Source organism: Schistocerca serialis, chromosome 5 (assembly GCF_023864345.2).
Source record: "Schistocerca serialis cubense isolate TAMUIC-IGC-003099 chromosome 5, iqSchSeri2.2, whole genome shotgun sequence".
In the NCBI taxonomy this organism is placed as follows: Eukaryota; Metazoa; Arthropoda; class Insecta; order Orthoptera; family Acrididae; genus Schistocerca; species Schistocerca serialis.
In genome coordinates this window covers 291,053,028-291,072,814 of record NC_064642.1, presented here as the reverse complement: position 1 = coordinate 291,072,814, position 19,787 = coordinate 291,053,028, and the positions used below count along the sequence as shown (strand labels likewise).

At 41.9% G+C, this 19,787-nt stretch overlaps 1 protein-coding gene across 2 annotated transcripts in view; it reads right to left on the bottom strand.

Annotated features, from left to right (window-relative positions):
* Positions 1 to 1,934: 1,934 nt before the first annotated feature.
* LOC126481336 (ribosome-recycling factor, mitochondrial) overlaps positions 1,935 to 19,787 on the bottom strand; it is a 64,472-nt gene continuing 46,619 nt past the window's right edge. For both annotated transcript variants that reach the window (XM_050105022.1, XM_050105021.1), the window contains exon 6: positions 1,935 to 2,151. In XM_050105022.1, the coding sequence (XP_049960979.1) occupies positions 2,074 to 2,151 (78 nt within the window). In that variant the 3' untranslated portion in view covers positions 1,935 to 2,073. The remainder of the gene's footprint in view (positions 2,152 to 19,787) is intronic.

Sequence of the window (19,787 nt, the reverse complement as noted above, 5' to 3'; positions counted from 1 at the left end):
GCTTTCTCTAAGTCTACAAATGCTAGAAACGTAGGTTTGCCTTTTCTTAATCTTTCTTCTAAGATAAGTTGTAAGGTTAGTATTGTCTCACGTGTTCCAATATTTCTACGGATATATGGTACCCTACAAGAAAAATACAACGATGTCATGTCTGGGAGGAGGCCACTGCATTGGGCCAGCATGTCCGATCCATCTGTCACCAAATGTCCTGTCTAGGTGACCACAGACATGTGCAAAATGTGAAGATGTACCATCATTTTGGAACCAAACAGTACATCTTCCAGGAGAGCAGGCACTACTTGCAAAAACACAGGGTAACTGAGAGCATTAAAGCTCTGACATAACATTTAGAGGCCAGTGAGCGAATCATTCACGATTCCTGTCTCCGCATTTACAGAAATGCTCTTGATGATCATGGACATACGTTGCATGAGGGTTCTGAAGTGCCCAAATGTTGCTGTTGTGCAAATTGAAAATGCTTTCATGGGTAAAGAAGGCCTCATCCATAACCAACACACATTAAGAGAGATTTGGCTGTCATGCTACTCGTTTTAGGAACCCGTCAACAATTACAGATGCCTAGGGAAGTCGTCCAGACCCGTAGCTTGTACCTTTTGTTGCTGGAAAGGATGTAGACCGATCTCATGAAGGACGTTTCAGACACGACAATCATCTTGTCTCTCTCATTTGTCTGTAACATGACACAAAAGTAGTTTTCTGAGACAGCCTGTGATGTGGATAATGTTCCTGATAAATCCTACGAGCTGCCCTTGCATTGCCATTAACGGTGTCGTAGACCACATGCATGTCACCTAGCCCATTTCTTGTGAAATCATATTCCATGTTAATGCTTCACGACACTCACTCACTCATTGAGACCTGCTCTAATCAGACCATTGAACCCACTGAATACAATAGAAGTGCACTTGAAACCAATGTTCCACATAGCACATCAGTCCCACCTAGCGACAGCGAGAGTGTGCAGTATGTTTGTATCTGGCAAACACAAACACATTTCAGGCTTGAAGACTGTCACACAGCAGGAGTTATTGTTGATGCATGTAGTGTGTAAATATGTGATTGCAACACCCAGTTCCTACACTCAAATTCCTTTGTTTGATGCTCTCTTCCTGCCCTACACGTTTCGTCAAATTGTTTTTCTGGACCATGTATATTAAGTGCTGATCTACATGGTTTTACCAACAGAAAGTTCTTTCTATTTTAATGGTCATCATACATGAATTTTGAAGACTTTTACCACACACCATAAATTTGTTCCGGAATGAAACTGACTTTTCAGGGAACATTATTCATTTCACAATAAAATACACTGCAGATGACATCACAGCTACATACGTATTACACCAGTGCAAGACACACTTGAGGTATGCTAAACATGTTGTTTATCATGTAAGTAAAATAATTACAAGATCATGAAACCTTACTAAAATTAGGAAGAAACATATAAAAGCATGCTACAATTTGTTCAAAGATACTCTTCGCATGAGAAAATGTACAAAACACACATATCATTATATATAACAGGCATATATATTTCACAGATGGCACTGATGAAGTTAAAACTGAGAATGATTTGCTGATGCCCTCCTGTTGTTCTTATTTGACAACTATTTTTTTAATGCAGTGCAGCTGCACATTACAAAAGTGAAGAATCACAACAGACATTAGTCAAATAATGGTGTCTCTACACACAGCACAATAGCTAAGATTTAGTCATGCCTTAATCTCTAGATATTTTTCCTCATTCAAGACATCAAATAGATGCCTCCAACAACGCACATGGATAGGATAAGAAAGAATGCCACAGTCCTGAATAAAATTTCAAAGTATGTTCTGTTCTACAAAATAAGCATTTAGTTAATTACTTATTCTGTTGTATGATACCTTAGGAGCAATTAATTAATACACACATATCTCTTTTAAGTTTATTTCACAACAAAAACCCAAATGTATACTAATTACACATTTATCAGTGTCTCTAGTCACATTTTTAATATCATTCAAAGACATTTATACAATTAAAACATTCACACTAGACACCTTAGTTCTTCCTTATCGTAAGAGCTCAGATTCTTTGGCTTCGAAAATCTTTGTTGCTTCTGCCAAATATTGGTCTGCGAAAGCAGCAATCTGCAAATAAAATGTTTTATTAATTCATAGGTTTAGCATGAAAAAAAATTAAAGCAAGCAATGTTTAAATGCTGATAGCTTTCCTTGCAAAGAAGCAGAGATTCATGTGTCAGACAGCAACTTCAAAATGTAGGATAGGGGTACATTTTTAAGATAATTTTTGAGAACATTCCTCATGCAGAAAAACAGTGGTCTTGTTAAAATACTTTAAAAATGAGTTAAAAACCGTCTTGACTACAGTAAAATATTTATTTCCAACGGTTGACATTTGTGGACTCACAACATCTGGTCCATTCAGACCAGTTATACCATGAATACAGGTGGTGGCATGACTATACTCACACTTGGAAACCTTGGAAACACTCAACTGTCCAGAAAGCTTACAATATCATACAACAGAGTATATTATGCAATCCAAAGGAAGATAAAAACTGTTGTCAGAGGAAAGAAGGAAGAGTCATAATCCGAGTACTAGTTTCATGAATTAATAGAACAGGTTTATTCATTTACTTGTCCATAATGTCCAACTACAAGCAATCAATGGCTGAGAGAATAAGTATGAAGTAGTAGCGCCAAAGCAGAAAGGTGCCTTTAGTAAAAAAGATGAGTATCTTAAACTCTAAAAGAAATAGCACAGAAATCAAGACTGCAGGCCGTCACCTCTGTCTTATATATATACTTTCATCATGTAACTTTATCCATTGTAGTTACTATAGATTAAATATCTTCTTCACTTTCAGTTTAACATCACTTCACTGAAACTTGACACTTGCACTTTGATGACAAATAATGGTACTGTATATGACAACACAGCAATTACTATTTTGGAAAACATGATCCTGTAAAGGCTGTATGTCTTAAGTTATAATGTTTCAAGCAAACGTTTTGATTTTTACCTCATTTATGACTCTTGTGAATCTTCTGGTATTTAAATGTTAGTTTCCTCAGCAGCTTATGCTCCTGTAGTCCTTACACATTCATTAACCTTCACACACTGACTGAACATAAATGTAAAGCTTTATAAGTAAACGACACTGATCGGTGATGGAATAGACACACTTTCATATTAAAAAAAAATATTTGGTTTCAGCCATTCACACTGTGATACTGCCCTTGTAAGTTGGAGGACCGAAACTAAATGTATTTCAGTTTAAATACTCATGATTGTTCAATCCAATTAATCAACTGAAAACTCTATTACAAATTTCAAACAAAATTTGCAAAAGATGCAGATTTTTGGATGGAAATTCATAAGGCATGTGACTCAACTGGCTGGAAAATTGGAAATGCTGTTATTGGTACAATGACAGAGGATGTGGAAAGTTATTCACCATTCTATTAATTTCCCAATAGTTGAAAACTGTTAAGCTCTGTTCTTCAAGTTTTGAATAAACTCAAAGAATTACAGTGGCTTAATGGTATTCACCACAATACTGTTGTTTTGCTATCAATTTCTGGGGCTATGTGTATGGAAAAAACAGCCAAGAGTTTACAACTGAGCTACCCTAAAATGATTCACATTGTTTGGCTCACTAAAATGTTGCAGTACGATTTTGAAAGGACCTCTTGTGGTCTGTCCCCTGTTCATGAGGTTTGGTATGTAGTTAAGTGCATCCGAATACTGTTCTGATAATTGTTAAGTGCTTTTTCGTGTCATACAGCAGTTAGATATGGAAGTTGCTTCTTCAGATCCTATTTTGTATAATTTGGATTCCAAAATAAATTTTAAATTAAATTTTAGAAACTTCTGGTCTGCTTTTGACTGATGCTGTATCTGAGGTTGACATTGTCCCTACAGCATTCAGAAAGGTAATTTGAACTAAGTTTGAAAGGTAAACAGGGTTTTGACACCATATTAGTCCTCTGAATGGCAACACTGCTATAACGCAGCATGGTGGATTAATAGGGAAATATCTGGGTTCATTTAAATATGCAGGGTTGACAATATGATACATCAAATGCACTTTTTCATACTACAAAGTTTTGTTCTGGGATACTTATTTACATACAATTGTGTTCATCACCCAATACAGCACAGTCTCACAAAGTATGAGAGATTTTTCTGCTTTTCCTTTACATTTTTGTCACTTAGTTCTAGGTAGTCACTATTTAATAGGTGAATATTTTCAACTTTTGCCCATAAAATATTTCGTAAATTTTCATCACAAAAAAACTCATGTCTTCGTTATTATCAATACATTGTCACTACCTACTTCTAATCCCATGCAAGCTGTACTACCTTTAACTCAATTTTCAATCTTTAATTAATTATCACTAACTCAGTTTTATTCCTTGGACCACTTCAAGAAATTTTACAGTTACATTTTCTTCATGGGTGATAATTCCACAAACCAGCCTCCAAATTTACATCTTGATATCTTGATCTCAATCTAATTTTACCACAAACAACATTCATGTCACTCACTATAACAACATCTTCAATTCTACAAAATTACAAGAAATAATGGTTGGTCAGTGCTTACCTAAGGGGGCCAGAATTCTAATTACTGCCTATAGGAACATGCAAAAGCAACTACCGTATTTACTCGAATCTAAGCCGCACTCGAATCTAAGCCGCACCTCAAAAATGAGACTCGAAATCAAGTAAAAAAAATTTTCCCGAATCTAAGCCGCACCTGAAATTTGAGACTCGAAATTCAAGGGGAGAGAAAAGTTTTCGGCCGCACCTCCAAATCGAAACAAAGTTGGTCCATTGTAATACACTCCTGGAAATGGAAAAAAGAACACATTGACACCGGTGTGTCAGACCCACCATACTTGCTCCGGACACTGCGAGAGGGCTGTACAAGCAATGATCACACGCACGGCACAGCGGACACACCAGGAACCGCGGTGTTGGCCGTCGAATGGCGCTAGCTGCGCAGCATTTGTGCACCGCCGCCGTCAGTGTCAGCCAGTTTGCCGTGGCATACGGAGCTCCATCGCAGTCTTTAACACTGGTAGCATGCCCCGACAGTGTGGACGTGAACCGTAGGTGCAGTTGACGGACTTTGAGCGAGGGCGTATAGTGGGCATGTGGGAGGCCGGGTGGACATACCGCCGAATTGCTCAACACGTGGGGCGTGAGGTCTCCACAGTACATCGATGATGTCGCCAGTGGTCGGCGGAAGGTGCACGTGCCCGTCGACCTGGGACCGGACCGCAGCGACGCACGGATGCACGCAAAGACCGTAGGATCCTACGCAGTGCCATAGGGGACCGCACCGCCACTTTCCAGCAAATTAGGGACACTGTTGCTCCTGGGGTATCGGCGAGGACCATTCGCAACCGTCTCCATGAAGCTGGGCTACGGTCCCGCACACCGTTAGGCCGTCTTCCGCTCACGCCCCAACATCGTGCAGCCCGCCTCCAGTGGTGTCGCGACAGGCGTGAATGGAGGGACGAATGGAGACGTGTCGTCTTCAGCGATGAGAGTCGCTTCTGCCTTGGTGCCAATGATGGTCGTATGCGTGTTTGGCGCCGTGCAGGTGAGCGCCACAATCAGGACTGCATACGACCGAGGCACACTGGGCCAACACCCGGCATCATGGTGTGGGGAGCGATCTCCTACACTGGCCGTACACCACTGGTGATCATCGAGGGGACACTGAATAGTGCACGGTACATCCAAACCGTCATCGAACCCATTGTTCTACCATTCCTAGACCGGCAAGGGAACTTGCTGTTCCAACAGGACAATGCACGTCCGCATGTATCCCGTGCCACCCAACGTGCTCTAGAAGGTGTAAGTCAACTACCCTGGCCAGCAAGATCTCCGGATCTGTCCCCCATTGAGCATGTTTGGGACTGGATGAAGCGGCGTCTCACGCGGTCTGCACGTCCAGCACGAATGCTGGTCCAACTGAGGCGCCAGGTGGAAATGGCATGGCAAGCCGTTCCACAGGACTACATCCAGCATCTCTACGATCGTCTCCATGGGAAAATAGCAGCCTGCATTGCTGCGAAAGGTGGATATACACTGTACTAGTGCCGACATTGTGCATGCTCTGTTGCCTGTGTCTATGTGCCTGTGGTTCTGTCAGTGTGATCATGTGATGTATCTGACCCCAGGAATGTGTCAATAAAGTTTCCCCTTCCTGGGACAATGAATTCACGGTGTTCTTATTTCAATTTCCAGGAGTGTATGAGACACAATTTAGGTCGAATGAATGACAATACAGCTACAGTAGTTTGGTTCGAGTCATAAGCTTAGCAGTTAAACTTTACCAGGTAGCCATTGCTATGTGTCAGGCGCTCCATCTGGTTTGAATTGACTGCTTATTTTTCTTTGATCTGATATGTGCCGTTCTCTTTGTTATAGGTGTTGACGTCACTCTAAGCTGAAGATGCATTACTGTACTGTGTCATGCATTGTTTGTCGCATTCTGATAATGAGTCGCTTAGAGGAAGCCTTCTTGGTTACCCAAGTCTGCCAACCCAAAGTTCGGTACAGATTTATTGATGACATCTTCATGATCTGGACTCACAGTGAAGAAGAACTCCAGAATTTCCTCTCCAACCTCAACTTCTTTGGTTCCATCAGATTCACCTGGTCCTACTCCAAATCCCATGCCACTTTCCTTGACGTTGACCTCCACCTATCCAATGGCCAACTTCACACGTCCGTCCACATCAAACCCACCAACAAGCAACAGTACCTCCATTATGACAGCTGCCACCCATTCCACATCAAACGGCCGCTTCCCTACAGCCTAGGTCTTCGTGGCAAACGAATCTGCTCCAGTCCGGAATCCCTGAACCATTCCACCAACAACCTGACAACAGCTTTCGCATCCCGCAACTACCCTCCCGACCTGGTACAGAAGCAAATAACCAGAGCCACTTCCTCATCCCCTCAAACCCAGAATCCCCCACAGAAGAACCACAAAAGTGCCCCACTTGTGACAGGATACTTTCCCGGACTGGACCAGACTCTGAATGTGGCTCTCCAGCAGGGATACGACTTCCTCAAATCCTGCCCTGAAATGAGATCCATCCTTCATGAAATCCTCCCCACTCCGCCAAGAGTGTCTTTCCGCCGTCCACCTAACCTTCGTAACCTGTTAGTTCATCCCTATGAAATCCCCAAACCACCTTCCCTACCCTCTGGCTCCTATCCTTGTAACCGCCCCCGATGCAAAACCTGTCCCATGCACCCTCCCACCACCACCTACTCCAGTCCTGTAACCCGGAAGGTGTACACGATCAAAGGCAGAGCCACGTGTGAAAGCACCCACGTGATTTGCCAACTGACCTGCCTACACTGTGATGCATTCTATGTGGGAATGACCAGCAACAAACTGTCCATTCGCATGAATGGACACAGGCAGACAGCGTTTGTTGGTAATGAGGATCACCCTGCGGCTAAACATGCCTTGGTGCACAGCCAGCACATCTTGGCACAGTGTTACACCGTCCGGGTTATCTGGATACTTCCCACCAACACCAACCTATCTGAACTCCGGAGATGGGAACTTGCCCTTCAGTATATCCTCTCTTCTCGTCATCCGCCAGGCCTCAATCTCCGCTACTTCAAGTTGCCGCCACTCATACCTCACCTGTCTTTCAACAACTTCTTTGCCTCAACACTTCTGCCTCAACTGACATCTCTGCCCAAACTCTTTGTCTTTAAATATGTCTGCTTGTGTCTGTATGTGTGGATGGATATGTGCGTGTGTGCGAGTGTATACCTGTCCTTTTCTCCCCCTAAGGTAAGTCTTTCCGCTCCCGGGATTGGAATGACTCCTTACCCTCTCCCTTAAAACCCACTTCCTTTCGTCTTCCCCTCTCCTTCCCTCTTTCCTGATGAGGCAACAGTTTGTTGCGAAAGCTTGAATTTTGTGTGTATGTTTGTGTTTGTTTGTGTGTCTATCGACCTGCCAGCGCTTTCGTTCGATAAGTCACCTCATCTTTGTTTTTATATATAATATTCTGAAGTAAATTTGATAAATTTCTTGCACTCGTCCTGTGATACCATGGCAAGCACAGCAGAAAAGACAACTAATATAAGAGCTGATTCATAATGCAGCTTGCCATGATTAATCTCATGGCAGTAATCTGGTAATACAAAACTTGTTGCAAATGATGTAATAATTGACTCACTTCCATTCAAGTCAGATGCTCTACTCATGCAGTCATACATTTTATGCACACCCTGAGCATATACACTGATGAGCCAAAACATTATGACCACTTGAGTAGTCCATCTCTGGGACACAGCACAGCAGTGATTCTGCATAGCATCGATTTGATGAGTCCTTGGTAGATTTTGGATATGTGTGGCATGGGAAGTCTATGCATACCGTATTTACTCGAATCTAAGCCGCACTTTTTTTCCGGTTTTTGTAATCCAAAAAAACCGCCTGCGGCTTAGAATCGAGTGCAAAGCAAGCGGAAGTTCTGAAAAATGCTGGTAGGTGCCGCCACAGCTAACTTCTGCCGTTGAATATATGTAGCGCTACACAGGCATGCTTTGTAGGCACAAAGATAAATACTGGCGCCAAAACCTCTGCGTCAGTAAAAAAAAAAAAAAAAAAAAAAGGTGGAAGACGAGCTTTTTTCTCCGCCCCGAGTTTCGACCACTGCATTTTCATACATTATTCAACGAAGTAAATACAAATTCCGTATTGTTCATCTTCGAATGTAGCAGAATTTCAATGTAATACGAAAATCCGACTGGCAAGACTGTTTGGGATGTTTGTCAATATGGCCAACTCTACGTTCTGAATTTTTCCTTCCTGTGAGAAGAGATGGTTGCTAATAGGAACCTGATGAAATGTGAATCACATGCAGTATTCTCTTCACTATAAGAATAATACGAATAGAAACATTTTGCCATGTATTCTTTCGTGTTTGCTGCTATCTCATTTAAATCCTGTCTGCCTAATAAACTACGAAACTAGAGTGAGACAACAGCAAACGCGGAAGAATATATGTATCGTTTCATGTTTATATTCGTATTATTCTTATGCCTAAAAGTGACACAGTCAGAAATGAAGTACGGCAACTGACTAAATTTTTAAATCTAAGGTGACTAATTTCTGTGCAGAATTTGATGTACTAAAGAAGCGGCCGCAAAAATTTTCGACTAACTCTAGTTCAGAACTATGTTCTATCATATGCAGTCTATTATTTGGTTCTTGTTGATCATTATCAAAGAAAGCAGCAGTGTAAGTAACAACAAATAGCAGTCTTTTGCCGTTGTTTTGGTTATGAGACAATTCCTCTCTTTTTTATTATTGTAAGTGGCGGTAGCGTGCACAAAAGCAAGCCATGCCGCGAGCAGCGACAGGCCGTAAACACGAACTATCAGAATGCGACAAACAATGCATGACACAGTACAGTAATGCATTTTCAGCTTAGAGTGACGTAAACACCTATAACAAAGAAAACGGCACTTATCAGATCAAAGCAAAATAAGCAATCGATTCAAACCAGACGATGAAAAAGGAAGGGTACCCGTATAAATACGGATGGAGTGCCTGACGCATAGCAATGGCTACCTGGTAAAGCTTAACTGCTAAGCTTACGACTCGAACCAAACTACTGTAGCTGCATCGTCATTCATTCGACCTAAATTGTGTCTCATATTACAATGTACCAACTTTGTTTCGATTTGGAGGTGCGGCCTAAAACTTTTTTCTCACCTTGAATTTCGAGTCTCAGATTTCAGGTGCGGCTTAGATTCGAGAATTTTTTTTTTCCTTTATTTCGAGTCTCATTTTTCAGGTGCGGCTTAGATTCGAGTGCGGCTTAGATTCGAGTAAATACGGTAGGTCATGCAGTTTCCTTAAATTGTAGACTGGTTAGTGGCCAGATTGCTGGCACCTGACAGTGTCCCAGATGTGTTCCATCAGTTTCAGATCAGGTGAATTTGCTTGCTGAGATACCAACACGAGTACCTGTAACACTGCTTGAGAACTGAGGAGCTCAAAAATGAAAATCACTGACAGTTTGATGTGATAACAATTCTCATCCAAGTTACAATGATGTAAGGTTCAGGCAGTGGAATATGGAATCTACAGCTACTGATTCAACATGGAACATGGTCCCCTGTAATGTTGCAGTGATCATAGGTGGTATCTTCTCATTACATCCTCCCAGTCAAATACACATCATCATCATCATCATCATCATTTGGCAGGTCAGCAGTTTTTCCAAACATACTCATCTTCAGTAAATTTGTATTCAGACCCTTGGGTTAGACCACGCACATCTTGTACAGAAGTATGTTTACAGTAACACCTTGTTACACAATCAAAACTTATGTGAAATGAATATTGTGATACATCATGCACCAGTAGCATTTACAGTATTATGATACTCATCACAAACAACCGAAAACTGAATGTTTCATCTATTCAGATAATATTTTTCCAGTGATTATGAAATAACAATTTATATAAGCGTTGTAGTTATTATTGACAAATTTAAAGTTTATATATGATTTTGTTGCTGTGGTCTTCAGTCCAAAGACTGGTTTGATGCAGCTCTCCATGATTCTGCACAAGGCTCTTCGTCTCTGATTAACTATTGCAACCTACATTCTTCTGAATATGCTTACTGTAGTCCTCTCATGGTCTCCCACTATGATTTTTATGCCTCACGTTTTCCTCCAGTAATAAGTTGGTGATCCTTTGTTGTCTCAGAATGTGTCCTACCAACCGATCCCTTCTCCTAGTCAAGTTGTGCAACAAATTCCTCTTCTCCCCAATTCTATTTAGTACCTCCTCATTACTTACATGATATACCCATGTAATCTTCAACATTCTTTTGTAGACTGAATTTCAAAAGCTTGTATTCACTTCTTGTCTAAACTGTTTATTGCCCATGTTTCACTTCCATACATGGCTACACTCCATATACTTTCAGAAAAGACTTCCTCACACTTAAATTTACATTCAGTGTTACAAATTTCTCTTCTTCAGGAACGCTTTCCTTGCCATTGCCAGTCTACATTTTATATCCTCTCTACTTCGACCATCATCAGTTATTTTGTAGCCCAAATAGCAAAACTCCTCTACTATTTCAAGTGTCTCATTTCCTAATCTAATTCCCTCAGCGTAACCTGATTTAATTTGACTACTTTCTATTATCCTCATTTTGCTTTTGTCGATGTTCATCTTGTATCTTTCTTTCAAGACACTGTCCATTCCATTCAACTGCTCTTCCAAGTCGGTTGCTGCCTCTGACAGAATTACAATGTCATCGGCAAACCTCAAAGTTTTTATTTCTTCTCCTTGGACTTTAATTCACATTCCATATTTTTCTTTTGTTTTCTTTACTGCTTGCTCAATATACAGATTGAATAAAGCTGGAGATAGGCTACAACCCTGTCTCACTCCCTTCTCAACCACTGTGTCCCTTTCACGCCCCTTGACTCTTATAATTGCCATCTGGTTTCTGTACAAATTGTAAATAGCCTTTTGCTCCCTGTATTTTATCCCTGCCACTTTCAGAATATGAAAGAGACTATTCCAGTGAACATTGTCAAAAGCTTTCTGTAAGCCTACAAATGCTATAAATGTAGGTTTGCCTTTACATTTTCTAACCTATCTACCTGACTAAGGGATCCAACATTCCACACTTCGATCCGGAGAATGCCATTTTTGTTTTTTCTGATGACGACATCCTCCTGATTAGTCCCCATCCAGAGATTTGAATGGGGGACCGTGTTTACCTCCAGAATATTTTACTCAAGAGAATGCCATCACCATTTAACCATACGGTAGAGCCGCACATGCTTGGGAAAAATTACAGCTGTACTTTTCCCCTTGTGTCACAATACCAGCAGAGCAAGGTTGTTTTGGTTGATGTTACAGGTCCATATCAGTCAATCATCCAGACTGTTGCCCCTGCAACTACTATAAAGGCTACTGCCTCGGTTCAGGAACCACACCTTTAGCATCTCAACAAATACCCCTCTGCACCTACATTGCGGCTGTCTGTATCGCTGAGGCACGCAAGCCTCCCCATTATTGGTGAGGTCCATGGTTCATGGGGGGGGGGGGGGGGGGGAGGGGGGGGGAGACAACAGTTTATATTTAAAAAAAAAGGACAGTTTCACTACATCTTACTTGATATTCCATAGACATCCCAACTGGTGTTACATTCGTTATCTTTCAAAAGTCTCAAAAAGTATGATGTGTACTGATCTATTCTGCAGTGATAATTTGTTTAGTTGTTCTTAGAACTGTTACCACTTCATTCACTTCTAATTTTCTTGAGCTATTATTGTTTTGTCTACCAGTAAGTTCTTTGCTAGCCTCGTTCATTGCATTCCCAATAACTTTACTTTTCCCTTTGTATCTTGCGTAGCTATTGACCCATATTAATTTGCCTAAGCTACAGATCTGAATACTTGTAGCATTTTTCACTATTGTTGTTGTTGTGATAGGTGGTTGACAGTTACCCTTCTGGCAATGCAGAAGAGCTAGTCATAGTGAGACCTATGTTAAAAATCTCCTGTATGATATTGGATCTACAGAGAGTTATTTTTATTGTTATTGCTGTTGGCTAATTTCACTAGTCTGTCAGAGATACTCCTAAATAAAAACTTATTTCCCACCTTTGTAAGAAACAAGATTACAACTTTTATACCAGATTTCTGACTTGAGTCAGCAATTTTTTGACATTGATGCAACTCAGGGATTGAAAGACTGAATTTTTGGAACAGCTGTCTGCTAAGATATCCTCTGACCTTTGACTATTTCCGCATATCAATAAATTTAAGCTGAAAACATTTTGAGACAAGCTGAAACGTCATGGCAAATGAATTTTTTTCCAGACCTTCCAGAGCTGCTCTTGAGTTACGAAATCTACCACCAAGAAAACTAATTAACTGTAGTCCTCCACTTGGGTTTTGGGTTGGTGGTGTAATGGATCTGGGAGATGTGTTATTTTCTACCGGATTTGTCGATACCAAATCTAATGAGGGAGGTTGTAATTGTTTTTTTATATTTTTATCAGAATATTTTTTGTGAATTGTAATTTGCCTTATTTTATGCTAATTTGCTTATATGTTAGAGAGTGACAGCATATTGATTAATATAAGTAGATGTGACGAATAATATCAAAGAGACTGGTTACAAGTGGAAGCTTGTGTGTTGTGTGAAATGTCTTTGACGCTGGAGTCATCTTTGACCGTAGTCAGTCGGCAGTGAACACTTGGTGTGTGACGGTGGAACAATGTACAGGTCCCCATTATAATAATTTTCAAGTGACCAGCAAAACTGAGTTATTCTACTACTTTTTTTATATAAACATCAAGAAGGAAGCTCATTCGAAAAATTGGTATTTGAAGCACCAAAAATGAGGCATACACATTGAACCAGGACATTTCCGCAGCTGACGAAACAGCATTATGGAATCATACTTTCACTAGACGACTGCAGCTAACACAAAAAAGTCAAATATCATCTTATGAACATCCACGGAAAAGTGAGTACTGTCACGAAATGTGCTAAATTCAAGTGTATAAAAATAGTGAGCATATTTCAGTGGAATTAAAGAAAGGTGAGAGTAAAAATATGTTGAACTGAAGAGGACAGCATCATGAACTGTAACTTCTCTTAAGCAGTGTGGTAAAATAGAAAATATGCATCTGGAAATGAGGAGAACAAATGTTGATTTTTTTTTTGTTTCATAAAAAAGCTTATCAAATTATCATGAGTTCTGCACATTTCATTACCGAGTCACTCTGGAACAGCACAAGGCAGCCAGGCATTGCAAGAAGTGGAATTATCTGCAGAAAATAGTATAAAATACCTGTTGAATACTGAGAAAATAATTTTTGTTTGAATGGGGACACTACGAAGGGAAACAATCATAATTCAAATGTACATGCAAGAAGTGGACATGAGAATTCTAAATTGTCCTGGTTTATGATGACTGAGAAGAAACTGTTGGGACAATCAAGGAAAATGAAAATGTTTAAAAAAGTTGTGAAAGCTGTATAATTACAAGGAAACATAATTTGTGGCTGGTACTTAGGTTAGGAGGAGAAATTCTAAGTACTCACAACAGTAACAAAGAAAAGAAGGAACAAGTAGCTTAATCTTTGGACTGTTTGTTTCTTTCTCAGTGAGGACATACATATTAGTCAAGGAATGCCACAAAGGAAGGGAAGGTTTACCCAAGTGGCACCATTTGTGAGGCAAAGAGGAGACAAAGGCGAGGGAGATGTATCAAACAGATTTCTGCCCTCTGATACATCCCCTCTCTCTCCTTTGTCTCAAATTGTTATCACAACTGATGGCTCCTAAGTGAGCTGCGCCTCCTTTGTAACCTTCCCCAATCTAATGGCGTGTCATCTCTGAGGAGCTGAGGAGAAAACTAATAGTCAGAAAACTAGGGTACCGTATTACTCGAATCTAAGCCGCACTTTTTTTCCGGTTTTTGTAATCCAAAAAACCGCCTGCGGCTTAGAATCGAGTTCAAAGTAAGGGGAAGTTCTGAAAAATGTTGGTAGGTGCCGCCACAACTAACTTCTGCCATCGAATATATGTAGCACTACACAGGCATGCTTTGCAGGCACAAAGATAAATACTGGCGCCAAAACGCCTGCGTCAGTAAATAAATAAAAAAAAGGTGGAAGACAAACTTTTTTTCCTCCGCCCCGAGTTTTGGCCACTGCGTTTTCATACATTATCCATCGAAGTAGATACAAATTCCGTATTGTTCATCTTTGAATGTTGCAGCGCTTCAATGTACTACGAAACTCCGATTGGCGAGACTGTTCAGGGATGTTTGTCAATACGGCCAACTCTACATTCTGAGTTTTTTCCTACCTATGAATAGAGATGGTTGCTAATAGGAACTTTTATGAATTGTGAATCACATGCAGTATTCTCTTCACCATAAGAATAATACGAATATAAACATTTTGCCATGTATTCCTTCGTGTTTGCTGCTATCTCATTTAAATCCTTTCTGCCTAATAAACTACGAAACTAGAGTGAGACAACAGCAAACGCGGAAGATTATACATATCATGTCATGTTTATATTCGTATTATTCTTATGCCTAATAGTGATACAGTCAGAAATGAAGCACGACAATTGACCAGATTTTTAAATCTAAGACGACTCTAATTTCTGTGCAGAATGTAATGTACTAAAGAGGCATCTGCATTTTCAAATGGAGAAAAATTTTCGCTAAACTCTCGTTCAGAACATCTTCTATCTTACGCAGTCTATTGTTTGGTTCTTGCTGATCATTATCAAAGAAAGCAGCAGTGTAAGTAACAACAAATAGCAGTCTCGTGCCATTGTTTCGCTAATGAGACGATTCCACTCTTCTTCTTTTTTTTTTTTTTTGTTTTGTTTTTATATATAATTTTTCCCACGTGGAATGTTTCCCTCTATTATATTGATATCATTAATTTGAACGCAACAATTATGTTTGTTATTGTCACTGTTGCATTTCGAAATCTTTTCTGTCGTCTTATTTTCATCTTTCTGTTTTTGCCAGTAGTTTCACTTTGTATTCACCTTCTCCTTTTTACCGTAATCTGCTATACTATTTTATCCCGCCTATATATACTAAATAATACGTAACCCACATCCAAACCATAACCAAAAAAATTTTTTTGCCGCTTTCAGCACTACCGCCGCTATAATATCCACCGTTTCTAGTTCACAAACAGCTCCTTTCACCTTTTAAACAACCATTTCGGCCAGTTCTAATAACTTTTGCTTTATTTCCATTTCCGTTTTTCCCACATCACTTATAATTTTTAGCCGCTTCCCACAGGTTTTAACGTCATTATTTCTTCGTCAGACAATTGTTAGCCTCATTTTCATAATCTGCCACCACAATACCACTCCTTTTAATACACTACACGCAGTTTTTTCGAAATTTTCCCAAATTTCTCCGTCCTTTAACGTGTTTTGGCGGCAACACAACCACCTAACCTTTATGCACATCGTTGTCTATCAACCCAAGTCCAACATAGCCCAGCTGTAACCAACACCTTTTCGCCTTTTTTCATTCCAGATCTCCAGTTACTTTCCGGTTCACCTTTATCTCTCCCCATATATTTTTATTTTCATTTTCATTTCACCTCATGTTACACTTTCCACCTTCTAATACCATGTCACCCTCACAACACCCCCACAACGACCCCTTTAAGTTTTATTTACATTCCCTCCGCAAACATGCCTTCGCCCTAGCCAGATTACGCTCCCATATTCTATTTTCTCAGGCTTGTCTGACATTTGGCATCACCCCCAAAGGCCTCACACTTAAAGTTCCCATCTCTGGCTGCAACCCTTCCTTCTATCAGTCCCTATACCAGTTCCAAACTGAACAATCCATTGCCCTCACCCACCTAATCCTTCACCTACACATCAACTCAGCCAATGAACACACCCGTCAACTCCTATCTTTAATAAAAGTCCTTAATCTTTCCTCTCCCACATCCACACCGGCTGTTCAGAGCATCCTCCTACAGGCCAACCGTAAATTAGAACAGCATGCCACCCTCCACCTCAAAAAACTATCCAATCTCCTGGTTTCCCACCTCCGGAAAGGCAACTCACTCACCCTTCACAACCTTTCCAGCAAACCTCAACCTCCTCTCATTGCACACAAACCCAGTCTCTCCCATCTACTCAATCTCCCACTTCCAGCTCCATTCCCTCCAAAACCTCAAAATTCCGATCAACACAATCTGGAACCACAACACCCTAATTCAGTAGTTAACCTTTCCTCCAAACCTCTCTCCCAATCCGAAACCTCTGTCCTATCCAAAGGCCTCACCTTTAGCCCCACTCCCAGATTCAACCAAACAGCCCTCGTCAAAGATTTACTGTCCTACACTCGTACTCTCTGCTGGAAGTATCACTTTGCCACGAAGAAAAATGATCCTAATCCTACTCCTAATGATCCGACTCCCCAAGACACCATCCAAATTGAACCCTGCCTGGAACAGTTCCGTCCTCCGTCACAGCGGGACCCACCTCCTCTTCCTCAAAATCATCCTCTCCAAACCTTCCAGGAATTTCTGACTTCCAGCCTTGCATCACAATCCTTCTTAAAAAATCTTAATCCTACACCCAACATCACCACTGCTGAAGCCCAGGCTATCCGTGATCTGAAGGCTGACCGATCCATCGTCATTCTTCCGGCGGACAAGGGTTCCACGACCGTGGTACTTGATCGTCGGGAGTATGTGGCTGAGGGACTGCGTCAGCTTTCAGACAACACCACATACAAAGTTTGCCAAGGTAACCCCATTCCCGATGTCCAGGCGGAGCTTCAAGGAATCCTCAGAACCTTAGGCCCCCTGCAAAACCTTTCACCTGACTCCATCAACCTCCTGACCCCACCGACACCCCGCACCCCTACCTTCTACCTTCTTCCTAAAATCCACAAACCCAATCATCCCGGCCGCCCCATCGTAGCTGGTTACCAAGCCCCCACAGAACGTATCTCTGCCTACGTAGATCAACACCTTCAACCCATTACATGCAGTCTCCCATCCTTCATCAAAGACACCAACCACTTCCTTGAATGCCTGGAATCCTTACCCAATCTGTTACCCCCGGAAACCATCCTTGTAACCATTGATGCCACGTCCTTATACACAAATATTCCGCACGTCCAGGGCCTCGCTGCGATGGAGCATTTCCTTTCACGCCGATCACCTGCCACCCTACCTAAAACCTCTTTCCTCATTACCTTAGCCAGCTTCATCCTGACCCACAACTTCTTCACTTTTGAAGGCCAGACATACCAACAATTAAAGGGAACAGCCATGGGTACCAGGATGGCCCCCCTCGTACGCCAACCTATTCATGGGTCGCTTAGAGGAAGCCTTCTTGGTTACCCAAGTCTGCCAACCCAAAGTTCGGTACAGATTTATTGATGACATCTTCATGATCTGGACTCACAGTGAAGAAGAACTCCAGAATTTCCTCTCCAACCTCAACTCCTTTGGTTCCATCAGATTCACCTGGTCCTACTCCAAATCCCATGCCACTTTCCTTGACGTTGACCTCCACCTGTCCAATGGCCAACTTCACACGTCCGTCCACATCAAACCCACCAACAAGCAACAGTACCTCCATTATGACAGCTGCCACCCATTCCACATCAAACGGTCCCTTCCCTACAGCCTAGGTCTTCGTGGCAAACGAATCTGCTCCAGTCCGGAATCCCTGAATCATTACACCAACAACCTGACAACAGCTTTCGCATCCCGCAACTACCCTCCCGACCTGGTACAGAAGCAAATAACCAGAGCCACTTCCTCATCCCCTCAAACCCAGAATCCCCCACAGAAGAACCACAAAAGTGCCCCACTTGTGACAGGATACTTTCCCGGACTGGACCAGACTCTGAATGTGGCTCTCCAGCAGGGATACGACTTCCTCAAATCCTGCCCTGAAATGAGATCCATCCTTCATGAAATCCTCCCCACTCCGCCAAGAGTGTCTTTCCGCCGTCCACCTAACCTTCGTAACCTGTTAGTTCATCCCTATGAAATCCCCAAACCACCTTCCCTACCCTCTGGCTCCTATCCTTGTAACCGCCCCCGATGCAAAACCTGTCCCATGCACCCTCCCACCACCACCTACTCCAGTCCTGTAACCCGGAAGGTGTACACGATCAAAGGCAGAGCCACATGTGAAAGCACCCACGTGATTTACCAACTGACCTGCCTACAAAACCGCCCAGCCCACGCCACACAACCCCTGCTACCCGTGTAGCCGCTTGTTGCGTGTAGTGGACTCCTGATCTATTCAGCGGAACCCGAAACCCCACCACCCTATGGCGCAAGTCGAGGAATCTGCAGCCCACACGGTCGCAGAACCGTCTCAGCCTCTGATTCAGACCCTCCACTCGGCTCTGTACCAAAGGTCCGCAGTCAGTCCTGTCGACGATGCTGCAGATGGTGAGCTCTTCTTTCATCCCGCTAGCGAGACTGGCAGTCTTCACCAAATCAGATAGCCGTCGGAAGCCAGAGAGGATTTCCTCCGATCCATAGCGACACACATCATTGGTGCCGACATGAGTGACCACCTGCAGATGGGTGCACCCCGTACCCTTCATGGCATCCGGAAGGACCCTTTCCACATCTGGAATGACTCCCCCCGGTATGCACACGGAGTGCACATTGGTTTTCTTCCCCCCTCTTGCTGCCATTTCCCTAAGGGGCCCCATTACGCGCCTGACGTTGGAGCTCCCAACTACCAGTAAGCCCACCCTCTGCGACTGCCCGGATCTTGCAGACTGAGGGTAGCTGAGCTTTTGAATTGCACTGTGACCACAATTTTTAGCTAACAAGCAAACGTGTTAACAAGATGACTGGTAAACAGTGAAATGCAAATTTCTTAATTTCACAGGCTGTTCTGGAAAAACTAATGGCACAACTATTGTCAAAATTTTCTTAATTTTCACAGAATCTGTTTATACCAAAATGCATCTTTATTGCTGTTGGGTGTAGCTTTTTTTTCACACACAAAAGTATGAAATGTTTTCAATTTTATGTAGCATTTAGATACGTGTATTAAGCAATGCAGACTCACAAATGGAATTGAGACAACTGAAGGAAGCTTCTGTGACTTGACACTAACTGAAATCTTCAACAACAAAACTGCAACCTTTCAACCTAACCTGAAACTTGGGCAACA